The sequence below is a fragment of the Schistocerca cancellata genome, chromosome 5, assembly GCF_023864275.1.
Source record: "Schistocerca cancellata isolate TAMUIC-IGC-003103 chromosome 5, iqSchCanc2.1, whole genome shotgun sequence".
Lineage (NCBI taxonomy): Eukaryota > Metazoa > Arthropoda > Insecta > Orthoptera > Acrididae > Schistocerca > Schistocerca cancellata.
This window is the reverse complement of record NC_064630.1, coordinates 367,916,697-367,942,163: the sequence shown is the minus strand read 5'-3', so window position 1 is coordinate 367,942,163 and position 25,467 is coordinate 367,916,697. Positions and strand designations below refer to the sequence as shown.

General features: G+C 40.4%; 1 protein-coding gene across 3 annotated transcripts in view; it reads right to left on the bottom strand.

The window, feature by feature from the left end:
- The window catches only part of LOC126188248 (uncharacterized), a 455,739-nt gene that overhangs the window by 200,654 nt on the left and 229,618 nt on the right, over positions 1 to 25,467 (bottom strand). For all 3 annotated transcript variants that reach the window (XM_049929807.1, XM_049929809.1, XM_049929808.1), the window contains one exon: positions 2,380 to 2,562. In XM_049929807.1, the coding sequence (XP_049785764.1) occupies positions 2,380 to 2,562 (183 nt within the window). The remainder of the gene's footprint in view (positions 1 to 2,379; positions 2,563 to 25,467) is intronic.

Genomic DNA, 25,467 nt, shown 5'->3' with positions numbered 1-25,467 from the left:
TCTAAGAACCTTTCCCCATTGTTCCTGTTTCGGTAAATAATAAGTGGGACTAGCTAAATTTTGAAGTATACACACACACACACACACACACACATTACTGAGCTTATGGAAACAAATGTATGATATGTGGGTAACAATTAGAAATAAAAAATATGATGGAAGAGAATAAATGTGACAAAAGCCAAGTCAAATCACAGCTTCTGTAAATCTTAGATAATTCAGAATATATGCTGATAGAAGGGGGAGCAAAAAGCAGGAACTTGGGAGCATAGTTATTGCACTTTCTTATCTGCCCATCTCATCTTTTTTTAAGCACAGTTTCTTAGTTTCACCTGACTTTCTAATGGTTACTTACCTTTTCAAAATTATCTTTATTTAAGATCCTATATCATCATTGGTTGTGAAAATTATATTTTATCTATGAAATGTGATTTACAGTAAAATACACAAATTACTGTGAATAAATGAACATGTTTTCTCACCTTATTACAGCAGCCATCCAGTGTCAAGCCATGAAAAAACTAACATCTTTTAAACAAAAAAGAAACTTAAACTTGATTTAATTGACAGTATGTTACTAACATATAATTTCCACAAAAATGAAATAAATGGCATGTAATAATGAAACTTCTCTTTAAAAGTTACTTTCTATTCCGGAACCACAAGATTGAATCCCAGAAACATGTGAAAAGATGCTACATAAAAGCAAATGAAGACCATAAAGAATACTGGAAGAAATTTTCAAATATTTAAAGTCTCTGATCAACTTCTCATGGTCAGGATTCACAGTCATATAGAATTTTTTAAAGGGTAATATGTCCTTTCAAAAATCTAAAGTCTCACATGAAAGATATCAAAACTACAGTCATTAAAAAGAAATTAATTTACAAAATTAAGAGTTATAAATAACAAATAATAATGGATCCACAAGGACATGTATCTGTATGAGACCAGCATCACATATAACCAAGCAATATTGTTTCCTTAAATTTCAGCACGTTTAAACATATAAATTCCAGTATTACAATGTAGGATTTCTAGCAACGTTGAAAATTTTTACACCGGTGCACTTTTCTTCTTTTAACTTGGTTAACAAACTGTAGAATACCATTAAATACATTTCCTGAATGATAAATAAGCTGCTTAACGTTCATTTATTTTACAGAAAACAAATATTGTTAACTCCACTTAGGAGTATCAACGATATAAGGAAAAAACAGAATGCTACAAGCTGTACAGATAACATGTTGATCTGCAAGTTAGCACAATGAAAAGACACTTATACATTAGCTTTTGGCCAAAGCCTTCTTCAGAAAAGGAAACACACACATTCATTTACACAAGCAAGCATACCTCATGCACACATGAGCACTATCTCTGGCAGCTACAGTCTGAGTTGACAGAGATGGCAGTAATGTGGGCATTAATTATGCTTGCTTGTGTGAATTAATGTGTGCAGGTTTCCTTTTCTGAAGAAGGCTTTGTCTGGAATGTAATGTGTAAGTGCCTTTTTGTTGTGCCTGTTTGCAACTCAACATGTTATCTTTACAGTGAGTATCAATCTGTCTTTTCCTTATACTGTTCATTTTAAAGAGATTGAACAGGAGTCAGAAAAAGTTGTTGTTGTTGTTGTGGTCTTCAGTCCTGAGACTGGTTTGATGCAGCTCTCCATGCTACTCTATCCTGTGCAAGCTTCTTCATCTCCCAGTACCTACTGCAACCTACATCTTTCTGAATCTGCTTAGTGTATTCATCTCTTGGTCTCCCCCTACGATTTTTACCCTCCACGCTGCCCTCCAATACTAAATTGGTGATCCCTTGATGCCTCAGAACATGTCCTACCAACCGATCCCTTCTTCTGGTCAAGTTGTGCCACAAACTTCTCTTCTCCCCAATCCTATTCAATACTTCCTCATTAGTTATGTGATCTACCCATCTAATTTTCAGCATTCTTCTGTAGCACCACATTTCGAAAGCTTCTATTCTCTTCTTGTCCAAACTATTTACCGTCCATGTTTCGCTTCCATACATGGCTACACTCCATACAAATACTTTCAGAAATGATATTTGATATTTGTAAAATATGTACATATTGGAAAAATTGATAATTTCTAATTGTTTAACATAGTAAATTTACAGAGACAAAATTTACTGAAAGTATTATTTCAATCAGCTCAAGACTGAAGCCTTTTCAATGACAATTTCTATCTTTGCTGCAACGACCACCTGCAGTTATTGGATACCACTTTTCCATTGTCTTATCATAGGGCAAGACTGACCTGTAAAGGCTTAATGTCATATAATAAAACCCATCTGATTATTTCACCTGAAGCTGTCATTAGTACAACACCCAAATAATGCTGAAGCGGAAAAACTTACCGTTGTACATAATGGGGACACCAGTTTCATAATACACAAGGGCAGGAAAGCTGAAAATTCCAATCTCAGATGCCAACTTTGAATCCTTAGATTTCACAAACTGGATGCCATGTTTGTCAGTATCATCATCTATTGTTTCAAGTTCTTCAAGAATTTCATCACATTTTTCACAGTTGTCATCATCTGTAATTGTGACATATTAATGAAGATAATTTATATATGTGAATATTTTCAGCAAATTATACATTTTCATCAAATTACTATACTGTGTGATAATTTCAGATTGTTGGAAGCTCGATTCAAGATACACGAGAATGAAGCTTCAAGCCACCAGCCTGTAGTACATTAACCCTTTGAGTACCAGTGGTTTCAGCCCAAATGCCCCCACACCCTCCCCACCGCCACACACACATACATGAAACCATTGACACTGTTGTAAGACAGAGATATCTAGTGGCACAAGGCCATTTTGATGCGGTTTTTTTGTATTGTATATTGATCATATTGAGGAGATAATTGACAGTGAAAATAAGTATAACTAAAGTTATTGTAAACATAAATTTGAATTAGTGCTAGTGGTGTTAAGAGTGGTTTTGAAATGTAACTGCTGGAGCAGTGCATGTTTTTGATATAAATTTATTAAATGTTGGGCCCCTTTTTGCTTGTTATTTAGAACTATAATTTGTTTTGGGCATTATGGATTCATGGAAGGTTTGGGATGTGGTGTAGTCTCTAGGAAAAATATGAAATTGCTTTCAAATACAGCTCACGAAACAATGGGTGACTGAAAACGGTATGTCCCAGTAGTTCCAAAATTAAATCACGACTTTAATACAATTGATTGTCTACTTTCTGCCAATTTCTTCTCATATTACTTGCTTACTATGATAATAAAGATTAATTTTATGAAAAGTTCTAAAATTATAGTCCGAAGGAAACAACTTCCTTAAAATAATCAGTTATTTACTTTTTGCAACTTTATTCTTGTATTAATTACTTACTATGATAATACAGGTAAATTTTGAGAAAAATTTCAAAATTATTTTTTTTATGTTGCTAGAACTCACACGGTTAATTTTCAAATTTTGACTTATACCACATTCCTGATGGCTCTCCTTCATAATGGTACTTGTACAGTTATGAGATGTAGTCCCTGCTAAATTAAAAATATGAATCAAAGATAATGGAACCTCAAAGTAATGCTACCAGAAAATCCCAGGTAGAATATAAATAATGGATGTAATAAAGCTAATCATCCAACATATAGTAGAGTCATTGAAGTCAGTCAGCACTTACAGAAGAGCTGATGAGAAAAACACATAAACACCACAACATATGCATAAACAGCTACACTGTCCCAGGTGACTACAGTATCATAGTGCTGCGGTTCAACTCTTGTTAAAGGAAGGACATTGTCTGGAAGATCACCATTTTCAGTCTTGTTTATGTGCCCGTCGTCCATATAATACTTCAAGTCATGATGAATAGTTCCCTCACTAACCTCTATGGAAGGTCAGAAACTACTTGCAAATTGCAGAAACACGAAGGGATTGAATCACAGGCAAAATCTGTGTAAATGGGAAAAAAGTTATTGAATCTATAGTTTGAAGAATATTTCATGCAAGTTCTTTATCAGATGGAGGAAGTATATAGGAAACTTGACTGTTCAATTTTCGCAAATAATAATACAACAAGCCAGTCCTACCATTAGAGTCATGTTAGCGATGGAAAACGACAGTGACTCTTGTATAAATTGATACAGATGATGAGCAGAGAGACGCGGAGGAGAGAATGAACAGAGAGAGAAGGGAAGAACGAGACAGACTGTGATAGCAGGGAGGAGATGGACAAAGAGAGAGAGAGAGTGGATTGAGATGTGTTGTGCAGGTAGTATCAGCATGGGCAGAGAGATGGGAGGGAGGAAGAGGTGATGACATGGAGAGGCAGGGAAAGAAGATGTCTCATTATATGTATCAGAAATGTATGTGAGACAGTGAAAATGCTAGCATATAGATAAAATGTTGTGTGTGTATGTGTGTGTATTTCCAGCATCTCCTCTTAAACCATTGGATCAATTTCAACCAAATTTGGTACACACTCTGCTTGCTACATGAGAATCAGCAACATGGGGTTTAGAGACTCCGGGCTGCCATAGGAGCAGAGGGTCTTTTTTCCCCTGACGTGTAGCTTGCCCTGCACAGCAGGCATGTTTTTGGGTAGTATCAACACATGCCTTGCAGGGTTACACATGCAGATGGGCACAGCTGAGTAGAGGGAGGAAGGAGGAGATGGATTCTGGGAGAGGGGAGAGGATGAGGCGGACAGATAAAGGGGGGAGGAGATACAGGAGGTGATGGACAGTGAGAGGGGAAAGATGGGATGGACAGAGAGAGGGGGAAGTAGGAGATGAACACAGAGAGGGGGAGCACGAGATGGACAGAGAGAGAGAGTGAAAGAAGAAGAGATGGACAGAGAGGAGGGCAGAGGAGATGGACAGAGAGAGAGGCAAACAGGGGATGGACAGAGGAAGGGGAGGAGGAAGAGATGCAGGAGACAGGTGGAAGGTGTGGTGAGGTACTGGGCAGGTGGAAAAGGAAGAGCAGGAGGAGGAGATGGACAGAGAGAGGGGAAGGAGAATGTGGACAAAGAGAGGAGGGAGGAAGATAGGTCAGAGAAATGGGCAGAGGAGATGAACATAAAGGGGGAAGATTAGATGGAGAGTATATATATATATATATATATATATATATATATATATATATATATATATATATATATATATATAGAAGGAAACATTCCACGAAGGAAAAATATACCTAAAAACAAAGATGATGTGACTTACCAAATGAAAGTGCTGGCAGGTCGACAGACACACAAACGAACACAAACATACACACAAAATTCAAGCTTTCGCAACAAACTGTTGCCTCATCAGGAAAGAGGGAAGGAGAGGGAAAGACGAAAGGATGTGGGTTTTAAGGGAGAGGGTAAGGAGTCATTCCAGTCCCGGGAGCGGAAAGACTTACCTTAGGGGGAAAAAAGGACGGTTATACACTCGCACACACACACATATCCATCCACACATATACCTGTGGATGATATATATGATATATGTGTGGATGGATATGTGTGTGTGTGCGAGTGTATACCCGTCCTTTTTTCCCCCTAAGGTAAGTCTTTCCGCTCCCGGGACTGGAATGACTCCTTACTCTCTCCCTTAAAATCCACATCCTTTCGTCTTTCCCTCTCCTTCCCTCTTTCCTGATGAGGCAACAGTTTGTTGCAAAAGCTTGAATTTTGTGTGTATGTTTGTGTTCGTTTGTGTGTCTGTCGACCTGCCAGCACTTTCATTTGGTAAGTCACATCATCTTTGTTTTTAGGTATATATATATATATATATATATATATATATATATATATATATATATATATATATATATATGGTTATAATAGAAGGAGACATTCCACGTAGGAAAAATATACCTAAAAACAAAGACGATGTGACTTACCAAATGAAAGTGCTGGCAGGTCGACAGACACACAAACGAACACAAACATACACACAAAATTCAAGCTTTCGCAACAAACTGTTGCCTCATCAGGAAAGAGGGAAGGAGAGGGAAAGACGAAAGGATGTGGGTTTTAAGGGAGAGGGTAAGGAGTCATTCCAGTCCCGGGAGCGGAAAGACTTACCTTAGGGGTAAGAAAGGACGGGTATACACTCGCACACACGCACATATCCATCCACACGTATACAGACACAAGCAGACATATTTAAAGACCAAAATATGTCTGCTTGTGTCTGTATATGTGTGGATGGATATGTGCGTGTGTGCGAGTGTATACCCGTCCTTTCTTACCCCTAAGGTAAGTCTTTCCGCTCCCGGGACTGGAATGACTCCTTACCCTCTCCCTTAAAACCCACATCCTTTCGTCTTTCCCTCTCATTCCCTCTTTCCTGATGAGGCAACAGTTTGTTGCGAAAGCTTGAATTTTGTGTGTATGTTTGTGTTCGTTTGTGTGTCTGTCGACCTGCCAGCACTTTCATTTGGTAAGTTACATCATCTTTGTATATATATATATATATATATATATATATAGAGAGAGAGAGAGAGAGAGAGAGAGAGGGGGGGGGGGGGGGGGGGGAAGACATTCCACACAGGAAAAAATATAAAAATTTCAAGCTTTCACAACCCAAGGTTGCTTCATCAGGAAAGAGGGAAGGAGAAGGAAAGACGAAAGGATGTGGGTTTTAAGGGAGAGGGTAAGGAGTCATTTCAATCATGGGAGCAGAAAGACTTACCTTAGGGGTAAAAAAGGACAGGTATACACTCGCACACACACACACATATCCATCCACACATATACAGACACAAGCAGACATATGTAAAGGCTCTTTGCCTCTCAGAAGTACGCAAGTTGGAACTGCCATTACGGCATGATGTTGGTTTTCACCACCCATCTGGCCTTAAGTTATGTTAATTTCTTTGGTCTCAGCATTTCTTTTCAGTAACTACTCCTTTCCATGATGTCTATCCCCCTCTCCCTGCCATAGCTCATATGTCTACCAAGTATATTGCACTTAGCTTTCCCTGTCTTGATCATTACCATATGTTCCACGTCTAAACTCTCAGGTTTTCAAATCTCATCCAGCACAGTTCCCAGCAGTCAGTCTTTCCTTCTCATACCGTCAGATTAAGTCTCTCCTTCTATATGGTTCTGGGAGACTTTTATATAACTCTCCCCATTTCCTAAACCTCGTCAGTCATTTCCTACATCAGTCTTTTTCCCCTTCAATCCTTCAGCCAAAACAAGAAGCCACTGGGTCCAAAAGCTTGCATATTTTCTTAACTTTCGTAAGTGTAACCTCAAGCTGCCGCTTGGTAATTCTTTGTTGGGTATAAAGCAGCATGTATGTCTGGGATCTCCAACCAAACCCCTGCATAAAATTCATCCAAATCTGGCAAACAAACAGCAGACTTCACAAGTATTAGCACTGTGGGCTTTATGACCTTATAGTTCCAACAGAGAGATACAGGAGTAAGGAAAGGTTTCTCACGGCCCCTAACATTTAGGCTGCCCTAAGTGACAAATTTGTTGCTTTATTAACCTGCTTTGTACGGCAGCCTAAGCAGGGGGCACGAGGGAATAGCTAAAGGGGGAGGAGGAGCTGGACGTAGAGAGGTGGCCAGGAGATGGATATAGAGAGGCTGAAGGAAGAGATGAATAGGGAAAGATTAGAAGGAGGAGATGCAAAGATAGATGGGGCAGGAGGAGGTGGACAGAGAAATGGGGGACAGGAGGAAATGGATGGAGAATGAGGGGGAGGAGAAGATGGATAGGGAGAGGAGGATGTGGAGATGGACAGAGTGAGAGGGAGGAGGATATGCACGGAAGGCAGGGATAGGAGGTAGAGGAGATGTAAAAAGAGAGGGTGACAGAGAAGATTGAAAAATATAGGGTGGAGGAGGAGATAAGGAGATAGAGCGAGTGTTGAGGAGGAGATGTGTGCAATAAAAATATGTCGAACACTTATACAGCGAAGCTGCAGAGAAATGGCTAGTCTCTATCTGTAAATATATAAAGCACAATTTATATATGTGTATTTGCCCAGATCTCCTCCCAAACCCGTGGATGGATTTTGACCAAATTTGGTACAGATAATAAGGCTTCACAAGTATCAGGACTGTGAGGTTTAAATGTCTTAGCTCCAACATGAGTGGAGATAAGGGCAAAAACTTGCATTTTCCAGCCCCTGGTATACAGATGTATAGGCTGCCCTGCACACAGATGCATTGTGTGGGAATAGTATCAGCCTGCCTCACTGCTCTGCTTTGGTATGCATTCAGCACACTGGGGCAAGAAAAGATTTTCCTGCCTCCAATGTGTAGGACACTCTACACAAGGGGCACGTTTTGTGGGAGTAGTACTGTATAAGTCTGATTTATCTACTTCCATTGCAGGGGTACATATGAACATGGGAATGGCTTAGGAAAGAGATGGGTGGAGGAGATGGGTAGTGGGAAAGAAGAGAATGAGCTGGACAGAGAAAAGGGGCGGAGGAAATGAAAAGAGAGGGAGTGGAGGGAAAGGACAGAGAGAGAGAGGCGGAAATGATGAGATGGACAGAAAGTGTGGGGAGGAGGAGGCAGACAGACAGAGACAGAGAGAGAGAGAGAGAGAGAGACAGAGAGAGAGGAGGTGGAGGAGGAGGAGGAGATAGGCAGAGAGTTGGATGAGGTGGTTACAGACAGAGGAAGGGGAGGAGGAGATATACATTGAGTGGAGGCGGATGCAGGGTTAGAGAGGTAGTGGGCAGGTGGAAAAGGAAGAGGTGCAGAGGAATATGGACAGAGGGAGGGGAGGAGGATATGGACAGAGGTAGAAGGGAAGAAAACGTGGTCAGGGAGAGGAGTCAAGGAAATGGAGAAATAGAGTGGGAAGGAAGAGATGGAGGTGTAGAGTCGAGAGGATGAGATGGGCAGAGAGATGGGAGAGGAAGAGGTGACACAGAGTAGGAGGAAAAGGAGATGTCTGCAATATATGTGTTGAACATGTATGCAAGCCAGTGAAAAGGGTAGTATATAGATAAAATAGGATGTGTGTGTGTGTGTGTGTGTGTGTGTGTGTGTGTGTGTGTGTGTGTGTGTGTGTCAAGCATCTCCTCCTAAACCACTGTATCAGTTTCAATCAAATTTGATACAAACACTGCTTGCTATATGAGAATCACTACTGTGATATTTAGAGTCTCCAAGCTCCCATAGAAGCAGAGATGGGTAAAAAAGGGTTTTCTTTCTGACATGTAGGCTGCTGCTCAGCAGGCATGTTGTGTTGGTGGTATCAACACGCCATGTAGGGGTTACATAAGCAAATGGGTACAGCTGAAAAGAGAGAGGGAGGAGGTGATGTATAGTGAGAGAGGAAGGAGGATGAGATCGACAGAGAAAGGGGGAAGGAGATAGACAGAGGGGGGAGGAAGTGGACAGAGAGAGTGTGGAGGAGTATGAGATGGACAGAGACATTGGGGGGCACTGGTGATGGACAGAGAGAGGATTGAGTAGTGGACAGACAGAGACAGGGGGAGGAGGAGATGGACATATAGAGGGGCAGAAGTGGTTGGATGGAGAGAAGTGTGGAGGAAGAGATGCAGGAGGCAGGTGGAAGATGTAGAGTGGTAGTGGGCAGATGAAACAGGAAGAGGGGGAGGAGAAGATGGCTAGAGAGAGGGGGAGAAGGATATGGACAAAGCCGGGAGGAGGAAAAATGGTCAGAGAGAGAGGCAGCAAAATGGACAAAGAGAGGAGGAGACAGAAAGGATGAGAGAGTAGGGAGGAGTGGATCAACAGATAGATGTAGGAGGATGTGGTGGATTGAGAAACAGGGGCTGAGGGGGGGAGGAGGAAGACGTGAATATGGAGGACAACGAGATTTGTGCATTGTTCTAGTATGCATCGAACGTGTACACAAGTGAAGCTGAAGGGGGAAGGCTAGTACATATTTATTTTCAACAAGTCCTTGGTAGGTATCTGGAGGTATGTGGCAAAAGGTGTCTATGCACAAGTCAGACAATTCCCAAAACCTACACGCCAATAGTGTCCTAAATGTGTTCCACTGGTTACAGATCAGGCAGACATCAATTTGAGTACAATATTTGCGACATGGACAATTACCCTGCTGGAAGATGGCATCATTGTCACTGAATACATCAAGCATGAACGGATGCAGGTGGTCTGTAATAACGTCCATGTAGTTCACAGTTGTCATGGTGCTTTCGGTTACTACCACAGCTCCATGGAAGCCCAGCTGAACATCCTACTTGGGTTAAGATCGTCGCCACTGGCCTACAGTCATCGTGCGGTCATGTTTCGAGCATTCATTTGCCTTTATGGTGGCGTCTCCAGTCACAATCACCACCTCATGTAGCAAGAAATGTGATTCACCTGACCAGGCAATATGTCTACATTGTTCAGTCTCAATGGCCCCCACAATGACTTACTGTAATTGACAATGTCATTTGATAAATATGGGAGTACACAGGGATCAACTGTTGAGGAATCCCATTTTCAACAATGTGTGCTGAACAGTGTGCTATGAAATACGTGAGCCTGCGCCAGCACTGTACCCTGTTAACAGACCTGTCAGAGATCACTGCTTTACAGAGCAGGCAAGCGTCCTAACTCCACTTTCTGTAATTGGTCATGGACATTCAGCATCATATCACCTACTCATGGTTTCACATTCCTTTAATCACTTTCCATAGATGCACAAGGCAGTAGCACATGAACGACCAATGAACTTCACTGTTTCTGAGATAAATCATCTATAGTGGTATTCATGTGAACTAAAAACTTTGCTGAACAAATTCTAGTCTGTTCTGTTGAAAGTCCTTTTTGGAATTCAAACTGTTTTCCTGTACCAAATGTCTGAACAGTCTACTATGCATGATCTTAGTGAATCCTTTTCAAATACTGGCAATAATGAGATGGGTAACTAATCCTTTGTTAATGTTTTGTCTTCTTTTTTGTGAAGAGGCTTGACAACTGTATGTTTAAGGCATTCTTAGAAAGAATCATGAAAAGTTTCATTACGTAAGTAGCTCTGATTCCATCAGAATTATTGGACAATTCATTTTTTAAGAGAGTTGATATAATTGAAAACTTCTTTTAGAGGAGCAGGATAAAGTTGAATTTTATCAAACTAGTATTCAAAAGTTTCTCATAGAAACTGTTGGCTATCTATTAATGAAGTATTAAAAACTAAATTATCTGCTACTGATAGAAAAAAGTTACAAAAATGTCTGTAGTTTTGGGACTTTCTTTACCAATGCATAATCTATCATTAAAGAAATTTCTTTGTCTTTTTATTAATTTTTTATGTTTTACTACATTCTACATCTTCATGCATACTGCACAAGCCACCTTACAGTGTGTAGTGGTGGGTACATCAGATGCCACTATCTTTCTGCCCCTTCACTGTTTCATTCACAAATACAACACTGCCAGTAAACCTCCATATTAGCTCTAATTTCTCTGACTTTATCACTGTGATCATCCTGCAAGACATATGTATGAGGAAGTAATATGTTGCCTGACTTCCGGAATCTACTATTTCGTAATTTCAATACTAATCATCTCACTGACTCACAATCCCTCCCTTGTAGTATCTGCCACTGAAGTCTGTGAAGCATCTCCATAATACTTTCATGCCAACTATATGATCCCATGACAAAATGTGCTGCTCTTTGTTGGATCTTCTCTACTCTTCTATTAATTTAACTTAGTAAGAGTCCCAGACTGATGATAAATATTGAACAACTGATTGAACAAGTGTTTTGTAAGCCATGTTTTCATGGATGAATTTTATTTCCTTTACATTCTTCCAATAAATCTCAGCCTTGCATGTGATTTCACTACAATTTGTTTTAAATGGTCATTTCAACTTAAGCTGCTCCAGTTGATTACTCCTAGGTACTTTAGGTACTTGCAGTTTACAATGATTTGTCACCAATAGTGCAACCAAACAGCAGTGGATTCGAAATAGTCGTTATCTTGTTACAGGAACTGTTTTTATGTATATGCATTTTGATGTGCTGATGAACTTCACTTAGAATTTTACATTGCAGAATGTAATGTGATTTAACACTGTCATTAATTGTGTCCCTTGATAATACCTATAGCCTTCGTTAAATGTGTTGTGACTTAAACATAAAAGCCTCATACAGGCTACTGGGATTAATGCATGTAGTGGTAGTGGCACTTTTGTTGCTGAAGGTCACAACAAAAGATAGACACATGGGAAGTTAAAGTCTGTTTCCAGTCTAAAATCTGAAATAGTAGGTGCTATTTCTGACAAGCTTCATGACCCCATTTGACAACTGAATCACTATCTATAGCTTCACATGGGCTTACTTCATGAGGCACTCTGAAGAGGGTAAGAATTTAGCACAGAACATTAACAAATGATCTGGTGACCAGGAATTGTAACTCTGTCATCTCTGCTTCCATTGCTTGCCAAATACTGAAATTTCATCCAGCATTAGGACTCTGGCTGGCACAATGCATCTGGACTCCAGCATTACAATACTACTATTCTTCAATGCATTAGCAACTCTTACTTGAAAGACAGTTCTTACAGCAAAACAGTGTTACCGACAGCCTCATCTGGATCATTCATGACTGGAACAGTTACTGAATAGTTCTACTATTTTTTAATGGTTGTACACCTTCCTGTCGTAATTATGTCATCAGCAAAGACCAAGGCAGCTCCAAGAGGATGACATGTTCTGGAGCAGTTTCTTAGCAACAGTCAATAATTACTCCATGTTATAACAAAATGCGTTCATAATATTATACAGCAATAATTACTCCATGTTCTAAGTAAATGTGTTAATAATATAAATGGGAAACACTTCCTAATGTTCTGAAAAATTGTATTTGTTTGGTTGCAAACTAGGTTTCGGCTTCTTAAGCCATCTTCAAATGACAACTGAATGTCACAGACACAGATGTATAATCAGTTATCAGCATACTGAATATCCAACAAGATTTCGCGCATGCAGTTTGATAGATTTAAATTCCTTGACAGATGTATCAGCTATTTGCTGAGTGATTTTAAGACTAATACTGTAATATAAACAATGACATTCAATCCCACAGCCAGCAAGAAGAATTTTAATATCTCTGGCTCTGTTGCTTTCTCAATGACTATGAACACTAAGTGACTACATACATGTTTCAGTGACATTCTTCGCAAACTTAGAAAATGACTGAATCAGAATACCAGCACAATTCTCTTTCATAAAAATTATGAAGTTCAGTCTACTTTATTTAACTGTGATAACTGCTTGCCATTCAGTTCTCTGAGATGGTCCATAATTTAAAATTAATTTGTGTCTTTCTTCTATAACTCTAAAATACGGAGACTCTAGCAAAATTCAGTATAGTCGTTTTTAAAAAGAAATGATAACGCAGTTTTAGCATATATAAGTTTCTTGTATTGAGCTTAATATGGTGAATCGGGTAACATATACTGGTTCTCATTTGCAGAGTTCTTAGGTATAGGTGTTAGGAAGAAACAATCTAAATCCCGCAGCAGACACCTTGTCATGACTATTGTCTTCCTGCACATACACTGCAACTAGGCATTCCATGTAGGTAGTTACCTTCTGTGTGTCCACTTTTCCTAGATTTCTTCGAAAGTAAAAAAATTAAAAGAAATTGATCCCTACAATTATCTTCTACATCTACATTTATACTCCGCAAGCCACCCAATAGTGTGTGGCGGATGGCACTTTACGTGCCACTGTCATTACCTCCCTTTCCTGTTCCAGTCGCGTATGGTTCGCGGGAAGAACGACTGTCTGAAAGCCTCCGTGCGCACTCTAATCTCTCTAATTTTACATTCGTGATCTCCTCGGGAGGTATAAGTAGGGGGAAGCAATATATTCGATACCTCATCCAGAAACGCACCCTCTCAAAACCTGGCGGGCAAGCTACACCACGATGCAGAGCGCCTCTCTTGCAGAGTCTGCCACTTGAGTTTGTTAAACATCTCCGTAACGCTATCACGGTTACCAAATAATCCTGTGATGAAATGGGTACGGATCCCACACTGATGAGCAATACTCAAGTATAGGTCGAACGAGTGTTTTGTAAGCCACCTCCTTTGTTGATGGACTACATTTTCTAAGGACTCTCCCAATGAATCTCAACCTGGTACCCGCCTTACCAACAATTAATTTTATATGATCATTCCACTTCAAATCGTTACGCACACATACTCCCAGATATTTTACAGAAGTAACTGCTACCAGTGTTTGTTCCGCTATCATATAATCACACAATAAAGGATCCTTCTTTCTATGTATTCGCAATACATTACATTTGTCTATGTTAAGGGTCAGTTGCCACTCCCTGCACCAAGTGCCTATCCGCTGCAGATCTTCCTGCATTTTGCTACAATTTTCTAATGCTGCAACTTCTCTGTATACTACAGCATCATCCGCGAAAAGCTGCATGGAACTTCCGACACTATCTACTAGGTCATTTATATATATTGTGAAAAGCAATGGACCCATAACACTCCCTGTGGCACGCCAGAGGTTACTTTAACGTCTGTAGACGTCTCTCCATTGATAACAACATGCTGTGTTCTGTTTGCTAAAAACTCTTCAATCCAGCCACACAGCTGGTCTGATATTCCGTAGGCCCTTACTTTGTTTATCAGGCGACAGTGCGGAACTGTATCGAACGCCTTCCGGAAGTCAAGAAAAATAGCATCTACCTGGGAGCCTGTATCTAATATTTTCTGGGTCTCATGAACAAATAAAGCGAGTTGGGTCCCACACGGTCGCTGATTCCGGAATCCATGTTGATTCCTACATAGTAGATTCTGGGTTTCCAAAAACGACATGATACTCGAGCAAAAAACATGTTCTAAAATTCTACAACAGATCAACGTCAGAGATATAGGTCTATAGTTTTGCGCATCTGCTCGACGACCCTTCTTGAAGACTGGGACTACCTGTGCTCTTTTCCAATCATTTGGAATCTTCTGTTCCTCTAGAGACTTGCGGTACACGGCTGTTGGAAGGGGGGCAAGTTCTTTCGCGTAATCTGTGTAGAATTGAATTGGTATCCCGTCAGGTCCAGTGGACTTTCCTCTGTTTAGTGATTTCAGTTGCTTTTCTATTCCTTGGACACTTATTTTTATGTCAGCCATTTTTTCATTTGTGCGAGGATTTAGGGAAGGAACTGCAGTGCGGTCTTCCTCTGTGAAACAGCTTTGGAAAAAGGTGTTTAGTATTTCTGCTTTACACGTGTCATCCTCAGTTTCAATGCCTTCATCATCCCGGAATGTCTGGATATGCTGTTTCGAGCCACTTACTGATTTAACGTAAGACCAGAAATTCCTAGGATTTTCTGTCAAGTCAGTACATAGAATTTTACTTTCAAATTCACTCAACGCTTCACGCATAGCCCTCCTTACACTAACTTTGACAACGTTTAGCTTCTGTTTGTCTGAGAGGTTTTGGCTGCATTTAAACTTGGAGTGAAGCTCTCTTTGCTTTAGCAGTAGTTTCCTAACTTTGTTGTTGTACCACGGTGGGTTTTTCCCGTCCCTCATAGTTTTACTCGGCACGTACCTGTCTAAAATGCATTTTACGATTGCCTTGAACTTTTTCCATAAACACTCAACATTGTCAGTGTCAGAACAGAAATTTTCGTTTTGATCTGTCAGGTAGTCTGAAATCTGCCTTCTATTACTCTTGCTAAACAGATAAACCTTCCTCCCTTTTTCTTTATATTCCTATTAACTTCCATATTCAGGGATGCTGCAATGGTCTTATGATCACTGATTCCCTGTTCTGCACATACAGAGTCGAAAAGTTCGGGTCTGTTTGTTATCAGTAGGTCCAAGATGTTATCTCCACGAGTCGGTTCTCTGTTTAATTGCTCGAGGTAATTTTCGGATAGTGCACTCAGTATAATGTCACTCGATGCTCTGTCCCTACCACCCATCCTAAACATCTGAGTGTCCCAGTCTATATCTGGTAAATTGAAATCTCCACCTAAGACTATAACATGCTGAGAAAATTTATGTGAAATGTGTTCCAAATTTTCTCTCAGTTGTTCTGCCGCTAATGATTCTGAGTCGGGAGGTCGGTAAAAGGAGCCAATTATTAACCTAGCTCGGTTGTTGAGTGTAACCTCCACCCATAATAATTCACAGGAACTATCCACTTCTACTTCACTATAGGATAAACTACTACTAACAGCGTCGAAAACTCCACCACCGGTTGCATGCAATCTACCCTTTCTAAACATCGTCTGTACCTTTGTAAAAATTTCGGCAGAATTTATCTCTGGCTTCCAGCTTTATGTACCTATAACGATTTCAGCTTCGGTGCTTTCTATCAGCGCTTGAAGTTCCGGTACTTTACCAACGCAGCTTCGACAGTTTACAATTATAATACTGATTGCTGCTTGGTCCCTGCATGTCCTGACTTTGCCCCGCACCCGTTGAGGCTGTTGCCCTTTCTGTACTTGCCCAAGGCCATCTAACCTAAAAAACCCCCAGCCCATGCCACACAACCCCTGCTACCCGTGTAGCCGCTTGTTGCATGTAGTGGACTCCTAAGTTATCCAGCGGAACCCGAAACCCCACCACCCTATGGCGCAAGTCTAGGAATCTGCAGCCCACACGGTCGCAGAACCATCTCAGCCTCTGATTTGGACCCTCCACTCGGCTGTGTACCAAAGGTCCGCAGTCAGTCCTGTCGACGATGCTGCAGATGGTGAGCTCTGCTTTCATCCCGCTAGCGAGACTGGCAGTCTTCACCAAATCAGATAGCCGCCGGAAGCCAGACAGGATTTCCTCCGATCCATAGCGACACACAACATTGATGCCAACATGAGCGACCACCTGCAGATGGGTGCACCCTGTACCCTTCATGGCATCCGCAAGGACCCTTTCCACATCTGGAATGACTCCCCCCGGTATGCACACGGAGTGCACATTGGTTTTCTTCCCCTCTCTTGCTGACATATCCCTAAGGGACCCCATTACGCGCCTGACGTTGGAGCTCCCAACTACCTGTAAGCCCACCCTCTGTGACCGCCCGGATCTTGCAGACTGAGGGGCAACCTCTGGAACAGGACAAGCAGCCATGTCAGGCCGAAGATCAGTATCAGCCTGAGACAAAGCCTGAAACCGGTTCGTGAGACAAACTGGAGAGGCCTTCCGTTCAGCCCTCCGGAATGTCTTTCGCCCCCTGCCACACCTTGAGACGACCTCCCACTCTACCACAGGTGAGGGATCAGCCTCAATGCAGGCAGTATCCCGGGCAACCACAGTCGTAGTCCGATCGGGGGATGCGTGGGACGAGCTGGCCGTCCCCAACAAACCCCCATCTGGAACCCCACAGTGATGCCCATTGGCAACAGCCTCAAGCTGTGTGACCGAAGCAAACACTGCCTGAAGCTGGGAGCGAAGGGATGCCAACTCAGCCTGCATCCGAACACAGCAGTTGCAGTCCCTGTCCATGCTAAAAACTATTGTGCAAAGAACGTCTGAACTAACCTACAGAGAGCACAAACAAATCAACACAAAATTTAAACAGTTATTAAAATACAAGATTGCCTAGTAAATGCAGTAATGCTGCTACTTGGGCACTGCTGACACACTGCTCGGCGGCGGAAGGAGACTATGCGATTTTACACTATTCAGGTACTAAAACGCGATGCTACAACTCTCAAATACTATAATATGCCCGAAATTTATGAATTAAACAATGCAAGTACCAAAAACACGCAAAGAAATTAAGAATTAAACTATGTAACAAATGAGTGAGCTAGGAGTATACAACTTGCTGCTGCAGCTGCTTATCCAACGGCGGCATCTACAAAACTGACAAGGTAATCACAAAATGAATGTGAGTAAAATGAACACAGATTTGTAAATAATTATGGCATATAATTATGGAATAATCTCACTTCATGTGAAATATAGCTTATTTTCCCTCAACTATCCAAAATAAGTCCTCTTAGAAAAGATGCCTCCTTCCTCACCAATAATGAGGTCAGGTTAACATGATGCTCTTACATTTTTTTTAGGTGAAATGGAGATTAGCACCTGATAAACCAAGCACTATAAACTTCAGTGATAAAAACTCAATATATTTGTTAGATCAAGAAGAGTTTGTTAATCCAATATAAAAGGGAAATTCTATTTCATACAAAAATACACGAAACATGGTATCCTATAAGTGGCTTATTTTACCTCAAGAAAAGGAATACATTTTTAAACATCACCAAATAAAAACTAAGTTAGTGAGTAACATTTAAAATTGTGTCTCATAAATCACTGAGACAATCCAATTTCTAAATAAATCAGTAAGGTGAAACCTCCTAAAACTTTCTACATGATAAACAGTTGACAAAAATCTAGATACGTTAGTACACTACAGATGCAGAACTGGTTAACAATCTGGTTAATTAGTTAGAATATCAGAGCTTCCAAGTATTGCACATACGCTGGTTATCTCTGGTACTATCAAAGGAGACAATGAGCAAGTTGGAGGCAAGCTAGCGCAAGCAGAACAAGTAGTCATTTGACTAGAGCGAATGATAGGTACCAAAAAATAAAAGTAAAAATTGTTGCACTAGCTTAACTAAAAAGGGTGACTGGATTTCCACACTGTATGTTGTGGTGCATTTTATGTGCCCCATACTGCAGCATTTTCTCTCAGAATACTACGATCAACCATTTTATCTTGAGAAACAGGTATTTTATTTATCTTAATTTGTTTTTCCCGCTTTCCACATTAAAATTAACAATATTCTTGTTAGTTTAAATTCAGCAAAATCTTCAAACCTTCACCATTTTAGAAAACAAAATGTGCTTATATCCTACTAAACAAAAAAAAGGTTTTATATATAATTCAGTATTATGTACTTGCACATTTTATTCCCTTGCATCAACAGACAGCAGTAGATTTACAACAATTTTCTTTTTTCTGCATTTCTGATTCCTCTAAAGCACACAAAAATACAGTAATTTCTGAACATTTTTGTATTCAAAACTTCTGACAAAAACAGAAGGCATCAACTTGATTAATCTATCTGAAATTCCTACACTCCCTGCCCAACCAGAAACAGTCGAGAGTCCCCAAGTGAAATCATGAAAAACCTACAGCTGTGGAAAATACTCTCCATGTGCAGCATTAGTGTAATAATGTGTGCTACCATCTTGGAAAACACCATTGCAATTTGTAGCTCTAATTGGAGATATCTACCCTGCAATGAAAACACTGTACCAGAGACCAATTATACATTCCTCTACGATCAAAATACATCCAAGTTTAATGAAATAAATGATCATTACATTATGTGAATTCCACCATCAGCCTGCAGTGCAGATGTCTGATGGATCCATAGATACATATGATTAAGGCCAACATGTGGGTCTCCATCCACAAAGTGTGAAGTTCTCACCAAGTATACATTACAGTAATTATTCTAATGCACAGCTTAAATACTTATATGGATTATGTTCAGAAAGACTCTTTAAGACAGTTATGTAGTTATACATTTGGTTGTGTCATATTTGATGAAAATGTATGTTTGATCCATTGATGAATACCATTTTTCTCCTGTGAATATGAAACTGACAGAGAATAAATATACGACTGTACAGGTGATGGGGCAAATACGCTTTTTTCAAAATCCTTTTAATCACTTGTGCCTTTTCTCTCAGTCTCTTGTCTTCCATCTTCATCTCATACAATGTCCTACACATACTCTTCTCATCCATTCTCTTTACATGAACACAGAATTTTAATCTTTTTTTCATCATGACTTATTTCCCTAACACTAACAGAGGATTCAAAATTTCATTCCCATGACATTTACTTTTTTTGCCTTCAAACCAATATTTTTTATTTATGTTTCATCAGTCTTCTGACTGCTTTGATGTGGCCCACCACGAATTCCTCTCCCGTGCCAACCTTTTCATCTCAGAGTAGCAATTGCAACCTATGTGCTCCATTATTTGCTGGGTGTATTCCAATCTCTGTCTTCCTCTACAGTTTTTACCCTCTATAGCTCCCTCTAATACCTGATGTCTTATCAGATGTCCTACCATCCCATCCATTCTTCTTGTCAGTGTTCTCCATATATTACTTTCCTTGCTGATTCTGCGGAGAACCTCCTCATTCCTTACCTTATCAGCCTACAGCATTTTCAACATTCTTTTGTAGTACCACATCTCAAATACTTTCATTCTCTTCTGTTCCATTTTTCTCACAGTCCATGTCTCACTACCATATGATGCTGTGCTCTAAATGTACAGTTCCAGAAATTTCTTCCTCTGATTAAGGCCAATGTTAGATACTAGCAGATTTTTCTTGGCCCCAAAAGCCCATTTTGCCAAAGCTAGTCTGCTTTTGATGTCCTCCTTGCTCTATCCATCACGTATTATTTTGCCAATCTGGTAGCAGAATTCCTTAGCTTGGTCTACTTCAAAATCCCTAATTTTGTTGTTAAGTTTCTCGCTGTTCTCATTTCTGCTACTTCTCATTACTTATATCTTTCTTTGATATACTCTCAATCCATATTCTGTAATCAGACTTTTCATTCCATTCAACAGATACTGTAATTCTTCACTTTCACTGAGGATTACAATGTCATCAGTGAACTTATGATTGATATCCTTTCATACTGAATAATCTCACTGTTGAATCATTATTTTGTTTCCACATTGTTAATTCAGTGTATAAATTGAACAGAAGGGGTGAAAGAAAACATCCCTGTCTTAACCCTTTTTAATCTGAGCACTTTGTTCTTTGCCTTCCAGCCTTATTGATCCTCTTGGTTCTTGTACATATTGTATATTACCCATTTTTCCCTATAGCTTCCACTGCTTTTCTCAGAATTCCAAGCATATTTCACCATTTTACATTGTCAAATGCTTTTTCCATGTCAACAAATCCAATGAATGTGTCTCGATTTTTTTTCATCTTGCCCTCAATTATGAAACGCAACATCAGAACTGCCTCCGTGGTGCCTTTATCTTTCCTAACACCTGTCTGATTGTCATCTAACCAATCCTCAGTTTTCTTTTCCATTATTCTGTAAATTATTCTTGTGAGCAACTTGGATGCATGAGATGTTAAGCTGATTATGCAACAATATTCAAACTTGTCTATTCTTGCTATCTTCGGAATAGAGTGTTTTTTTCTGAAAGTGTGATGATATATTACTAGCCTCATACATTCTACACATCAAAGTGAAAAGACATTCTGCTGGCTCCTCCCCCAATGATTTCAGAAATTCTGATGGAATGTTGTCTATGATTTATACCATATTTTATATCAAGCCACACAATGTTCTTTTAAAATCCGATTCTAATACTGGATGCCCTTTCTCTTCTCTGCTGACTTCAGTTTCTTATTCCATCACATTATCAGACATGTCCTCCCCCTCACAGAGACCTATAATGTACTCTTTCCAGCTATCCACTCTCTCCTCTGCATTTAGCAGTGGAGTTCCCACTGCACTGTTAATTTTACAGCCATTGCTTTTAACTTCACCAAAAGGTTGTTTTGACTTCTCTGTACGCTGAGTCAGTCCTTCCAACAACCATTTCTTTTTCGATTTCTTCACATTTTTCAATCAGCTTTTTCACCTTAGCTTCTCTGCACTTCCTATTTTTTTCAGTCCTACATGACTTGTGTTTCTGTATTCCTGTGTTTCCCTGAATGCATTTGTTCTTCCTTCTTTCATCAATCAACTGAAATATTTCTTCTGCTACCTATGGTTTCTTCAAAGTTACCTTCCTTGTACCTATGTTTTTCTTTCTAATTTCTGTGACTGTCCTTTTCAGAGACGTTCACTCCTTTTCAACTGAAATATCTACTGAGAGATTCATTATTGCAGTATCTATAGCCTCAGAGAACTTCAAGTGTATCTCTTCATTCCTTAATATTTCCATATCCCACTTGTTTGTGCATTGTTTCTTCCTGACTAGTCTCTGAAACTTCAGCCTATTCTTCATTCTTCATCATTACTAAATTGTGATCTGAGTCTATATCTTCTCCTGAGTATGCCTTACAGACCAATATATGATTTCATAATCTCTGCCCGACAATGATGTAATCTAACTGGAATCTAGCTGTATCCACTGGCCTTTTCCAAGTATACCTCCTCCTCTTGTGATCCTTGAACAGAGTATTCACTATTCCTAGGTGGAATTTATTGCAGAACTCAATAAATCTTTCTCCTCTCTCATACCTGCAGCCAAGCCCATATTCTCCCATAACACTTTCTTCTACTCCTTCCCACACAAGGCATTGCAGTCACACAGGACTATTAGATTTTCATCTTCTTTTACATACTGAATTAGCGGTTCAGTATCATCATATACTTCTTCTATCTCTTCATCTTCAGCTTGTGAAGTGTGCATGTACACCCAAACTTTTGTTGTCTATGTTGGTTTGTTGCCAATTTTGATCACAATAACCCTAGCACCGAACTGTTCACAGTAACTCACTCTCTGCCTAGCCTTCTTATTCATAATGAATCCTACTCCCGTTACCACTTTCTGCTGTTATTAATATTTCCCTATACTCGTCTGACCATAAATCCTCATCTTCTTTCCATTTCACTTACTGATCCTAACTGTATCTACATTCAGACTCAGTGCTTCCCTTTTTAGATTTCCTACCACATTCAAACTTCTGGTATTCCATGCCCCATTTCGTAGAACGTTACCCTTTGGTGGTCATTCAATTTTTTTCTCTTTGTCCCCTCCCCCTTTGCAGTCCCCTCCTGGAGATCCAAATGGGGGTTTAGTCCAGAATCTCTTGTCAATGAAGAGATTATCATGACACTTTCTCAATTACAGGTCACATGTCTTGTGGATACACATTATATATCTTTAATGCAGTGGTTTCCATTGCCTTCTGCATCCTCATACCACTGGTCGTAGCTGATACTTCTGCCTTTTAGGGATAGTTTCCCCACACAAAGGGCAACAGAGTGCCCTGAACCTCTGTCTGCTCATCCACCCTCTTTGACAAGGCCTTTGGCAGAACGAGAGTGATTTCTTATGCCTGTAGTCTTTGGCTGCCATTGCTGATGATCTTTATTCAAAATTTAAGCAGTGGCAAGGTTTGAATCTGGGACCCAGGGCATTTTTTGTCAAAGATGCTATCCCTTTCTCCCTCTCCTTTTTAAATACATGGTTCTTTTTTTTTAAATATTTTACAAACAGAAAAGAGAACATGTTTGAAGTTTATTCCACACATTCCACAAGGAGCCAAAATGCCATAAAAGCCAGAAAATTGTAACAAAATAATCAGGTATGTACTCCTGCAATAAATGAAAATAACTGACTTGCAACATTACACAAAATAAAAGAACATCTGAATCTCCACCTCTCCAACGGAGGAGGGCCATTTGGCTTCTCAGAATCCGCAGTCTGTAAGGGTTCATTCGTTTATCCAACCAAAACTAATTGCACAGTAAAACTTCTAACTGGCACACCTCAACTGCTGGGAAGATCCATGAATACTCTTCTTAAGAAATTGGCATAATGTGTCCTGTTTTTCATTTGGAGTGGTACCTTCTCATGTTTTTCGTGTAAGTACATCCAAAACTGCAGCTCGTCCACAAGCTGCCACTGAGTTCAAGTACAGGAGTTGCACAGAATGCCAGAGAGTGAGCCACGCTCCCATCAGGTATCACAGTTCCATCACGTAACTGTCATGATATCACATTAAGAGACAACAAATATCTCACACTATTGGTTCCCTGGACAATGGCAGCTCATGGTGGACATAAATGTAGTCTACAAGAAATGTTGCAGTGTGAGCAGTTATTGGTGAGATGTTGCCAACTGGAACACGTGGCACATAAGAGCATGCCATTAGTTTGTCAGTCAATGATGATGTTATTGTATGTGTTGGTCGGAGTCATATTTTGAGCACTGGCCGCATGAACTGGACAAAGATTCGAGGTGGACATTTCTAAAGCCAAGGGTACCATCCCACACGTTGAGGGTTAGAGTGGCATAATAAATCATGAGGACCATCCCATGGCTGATAAAATATCAAAAGGCCATCAGCAAGCAATCCAATTCCCGTCGGCAGTGGAAATATCTGTGCAATATTTGGCAACCACAAGGCAAGACATACATTGTTACATTGCACACACTGTATCGTGTTCAGGACTCATAAGGAATTACCTAGCACTCAAATGTGAATCATCTGGAGTGGGTGCCTATAACTCATCGTTGTCATCTTCCGTAGATCACAGGTGAATGGACTTCCCAGGCGTCTCAACACTTCCACCACTCATAATGAGCCGAGATCTCCATCCTTCCCTGTTCAATGGGTACTATCCCCAATTTTGCTACATTCAGAACAGTGCCCGCCACAACTCTATACTGTGCAATCCAATTGAGAGACCTGGTGATCGAATGAGGAACAGCAAGTCATTTGCATTTGTCCAAGAGATGAAGGTGTCGCTCCTCAACACCATGCCAGTGCAGTGAGTGTCTGCAGCAGTCCATTCATGGACGGCTCAAGTGCAACTGTGATGAGGACCATTGATGTTGGGCAGCCTTGTCTTAAAGAACTCATAATTGGAATAGAACATACATCTTGGCCGTTCACTGCCACTCTGGTGATGACACCCCTTAGCAGCCACATGACAAACTTAATGAAAACGGGTGGAAGCACAATGTGGAGCATGATCGATGTTAGGAAGTCATGATTAATCCAGTCAAAGCTTGATCAAAACTGAGAGAGACCAGAGCTGCTCAAGTCAACAGATAGTGGCCAGTGTGATCACATCTCTAAGGTCACTGAATGCTGACTGTATGTTGCTATGTAGTCCAAGACACGTTTGATCTGAGGCAATATTGTATGGCAATACTGTCTTGAGCCATGTCGCCATCAGCCAGGCAAAGATTTTATAATCACCATTAAGCGTGGCAAGCAGTCGGTATTGATATGCACTGTGACCTCCAGCCTTTTTCAGTATCAGGAGAAGGTATCCTTCAATGAAGGCCCACAGCATGTATGTGTCAGGCTGCATGAGCTCATTATGCACTGAAGAGTCAAAGAAACTGGCACAATTGCCTAATATTGTGAGGGCCCCCATGAACATGCGGAAGTGCCACAACATGATGTGGCATAGACTCGACTGATGTCTGAAGTAGTGCTGGAGGGAACCGACACCATGAATCCTGTAGGGCTGTCCACAAATCTGTAAGATTACAAGGGGGTGGAGATCTTTTCTGAATAGCACATTGCAAGGCATGTTCACATCTGGGGAGTTCGGTGGCCAGCAAAAGTGTTTAAACTCAGAAGAGTATGCCTGGAGCCACTTTGTAAAAATTCTGGACATGTAGATTGTCACATTGTCCTGCTGGAATTGCCCAAGTCTGTCGGAATGCACAATGGACATGGATGCAGGTGAGCAGACAGAATGCTTATGTACATGTCACCTAGATGTGCATCAGGGGTCCCATATCACTCCAACTACACACGCCCAATGCCATTACAGAGCCTCCACCAGCTTGAAC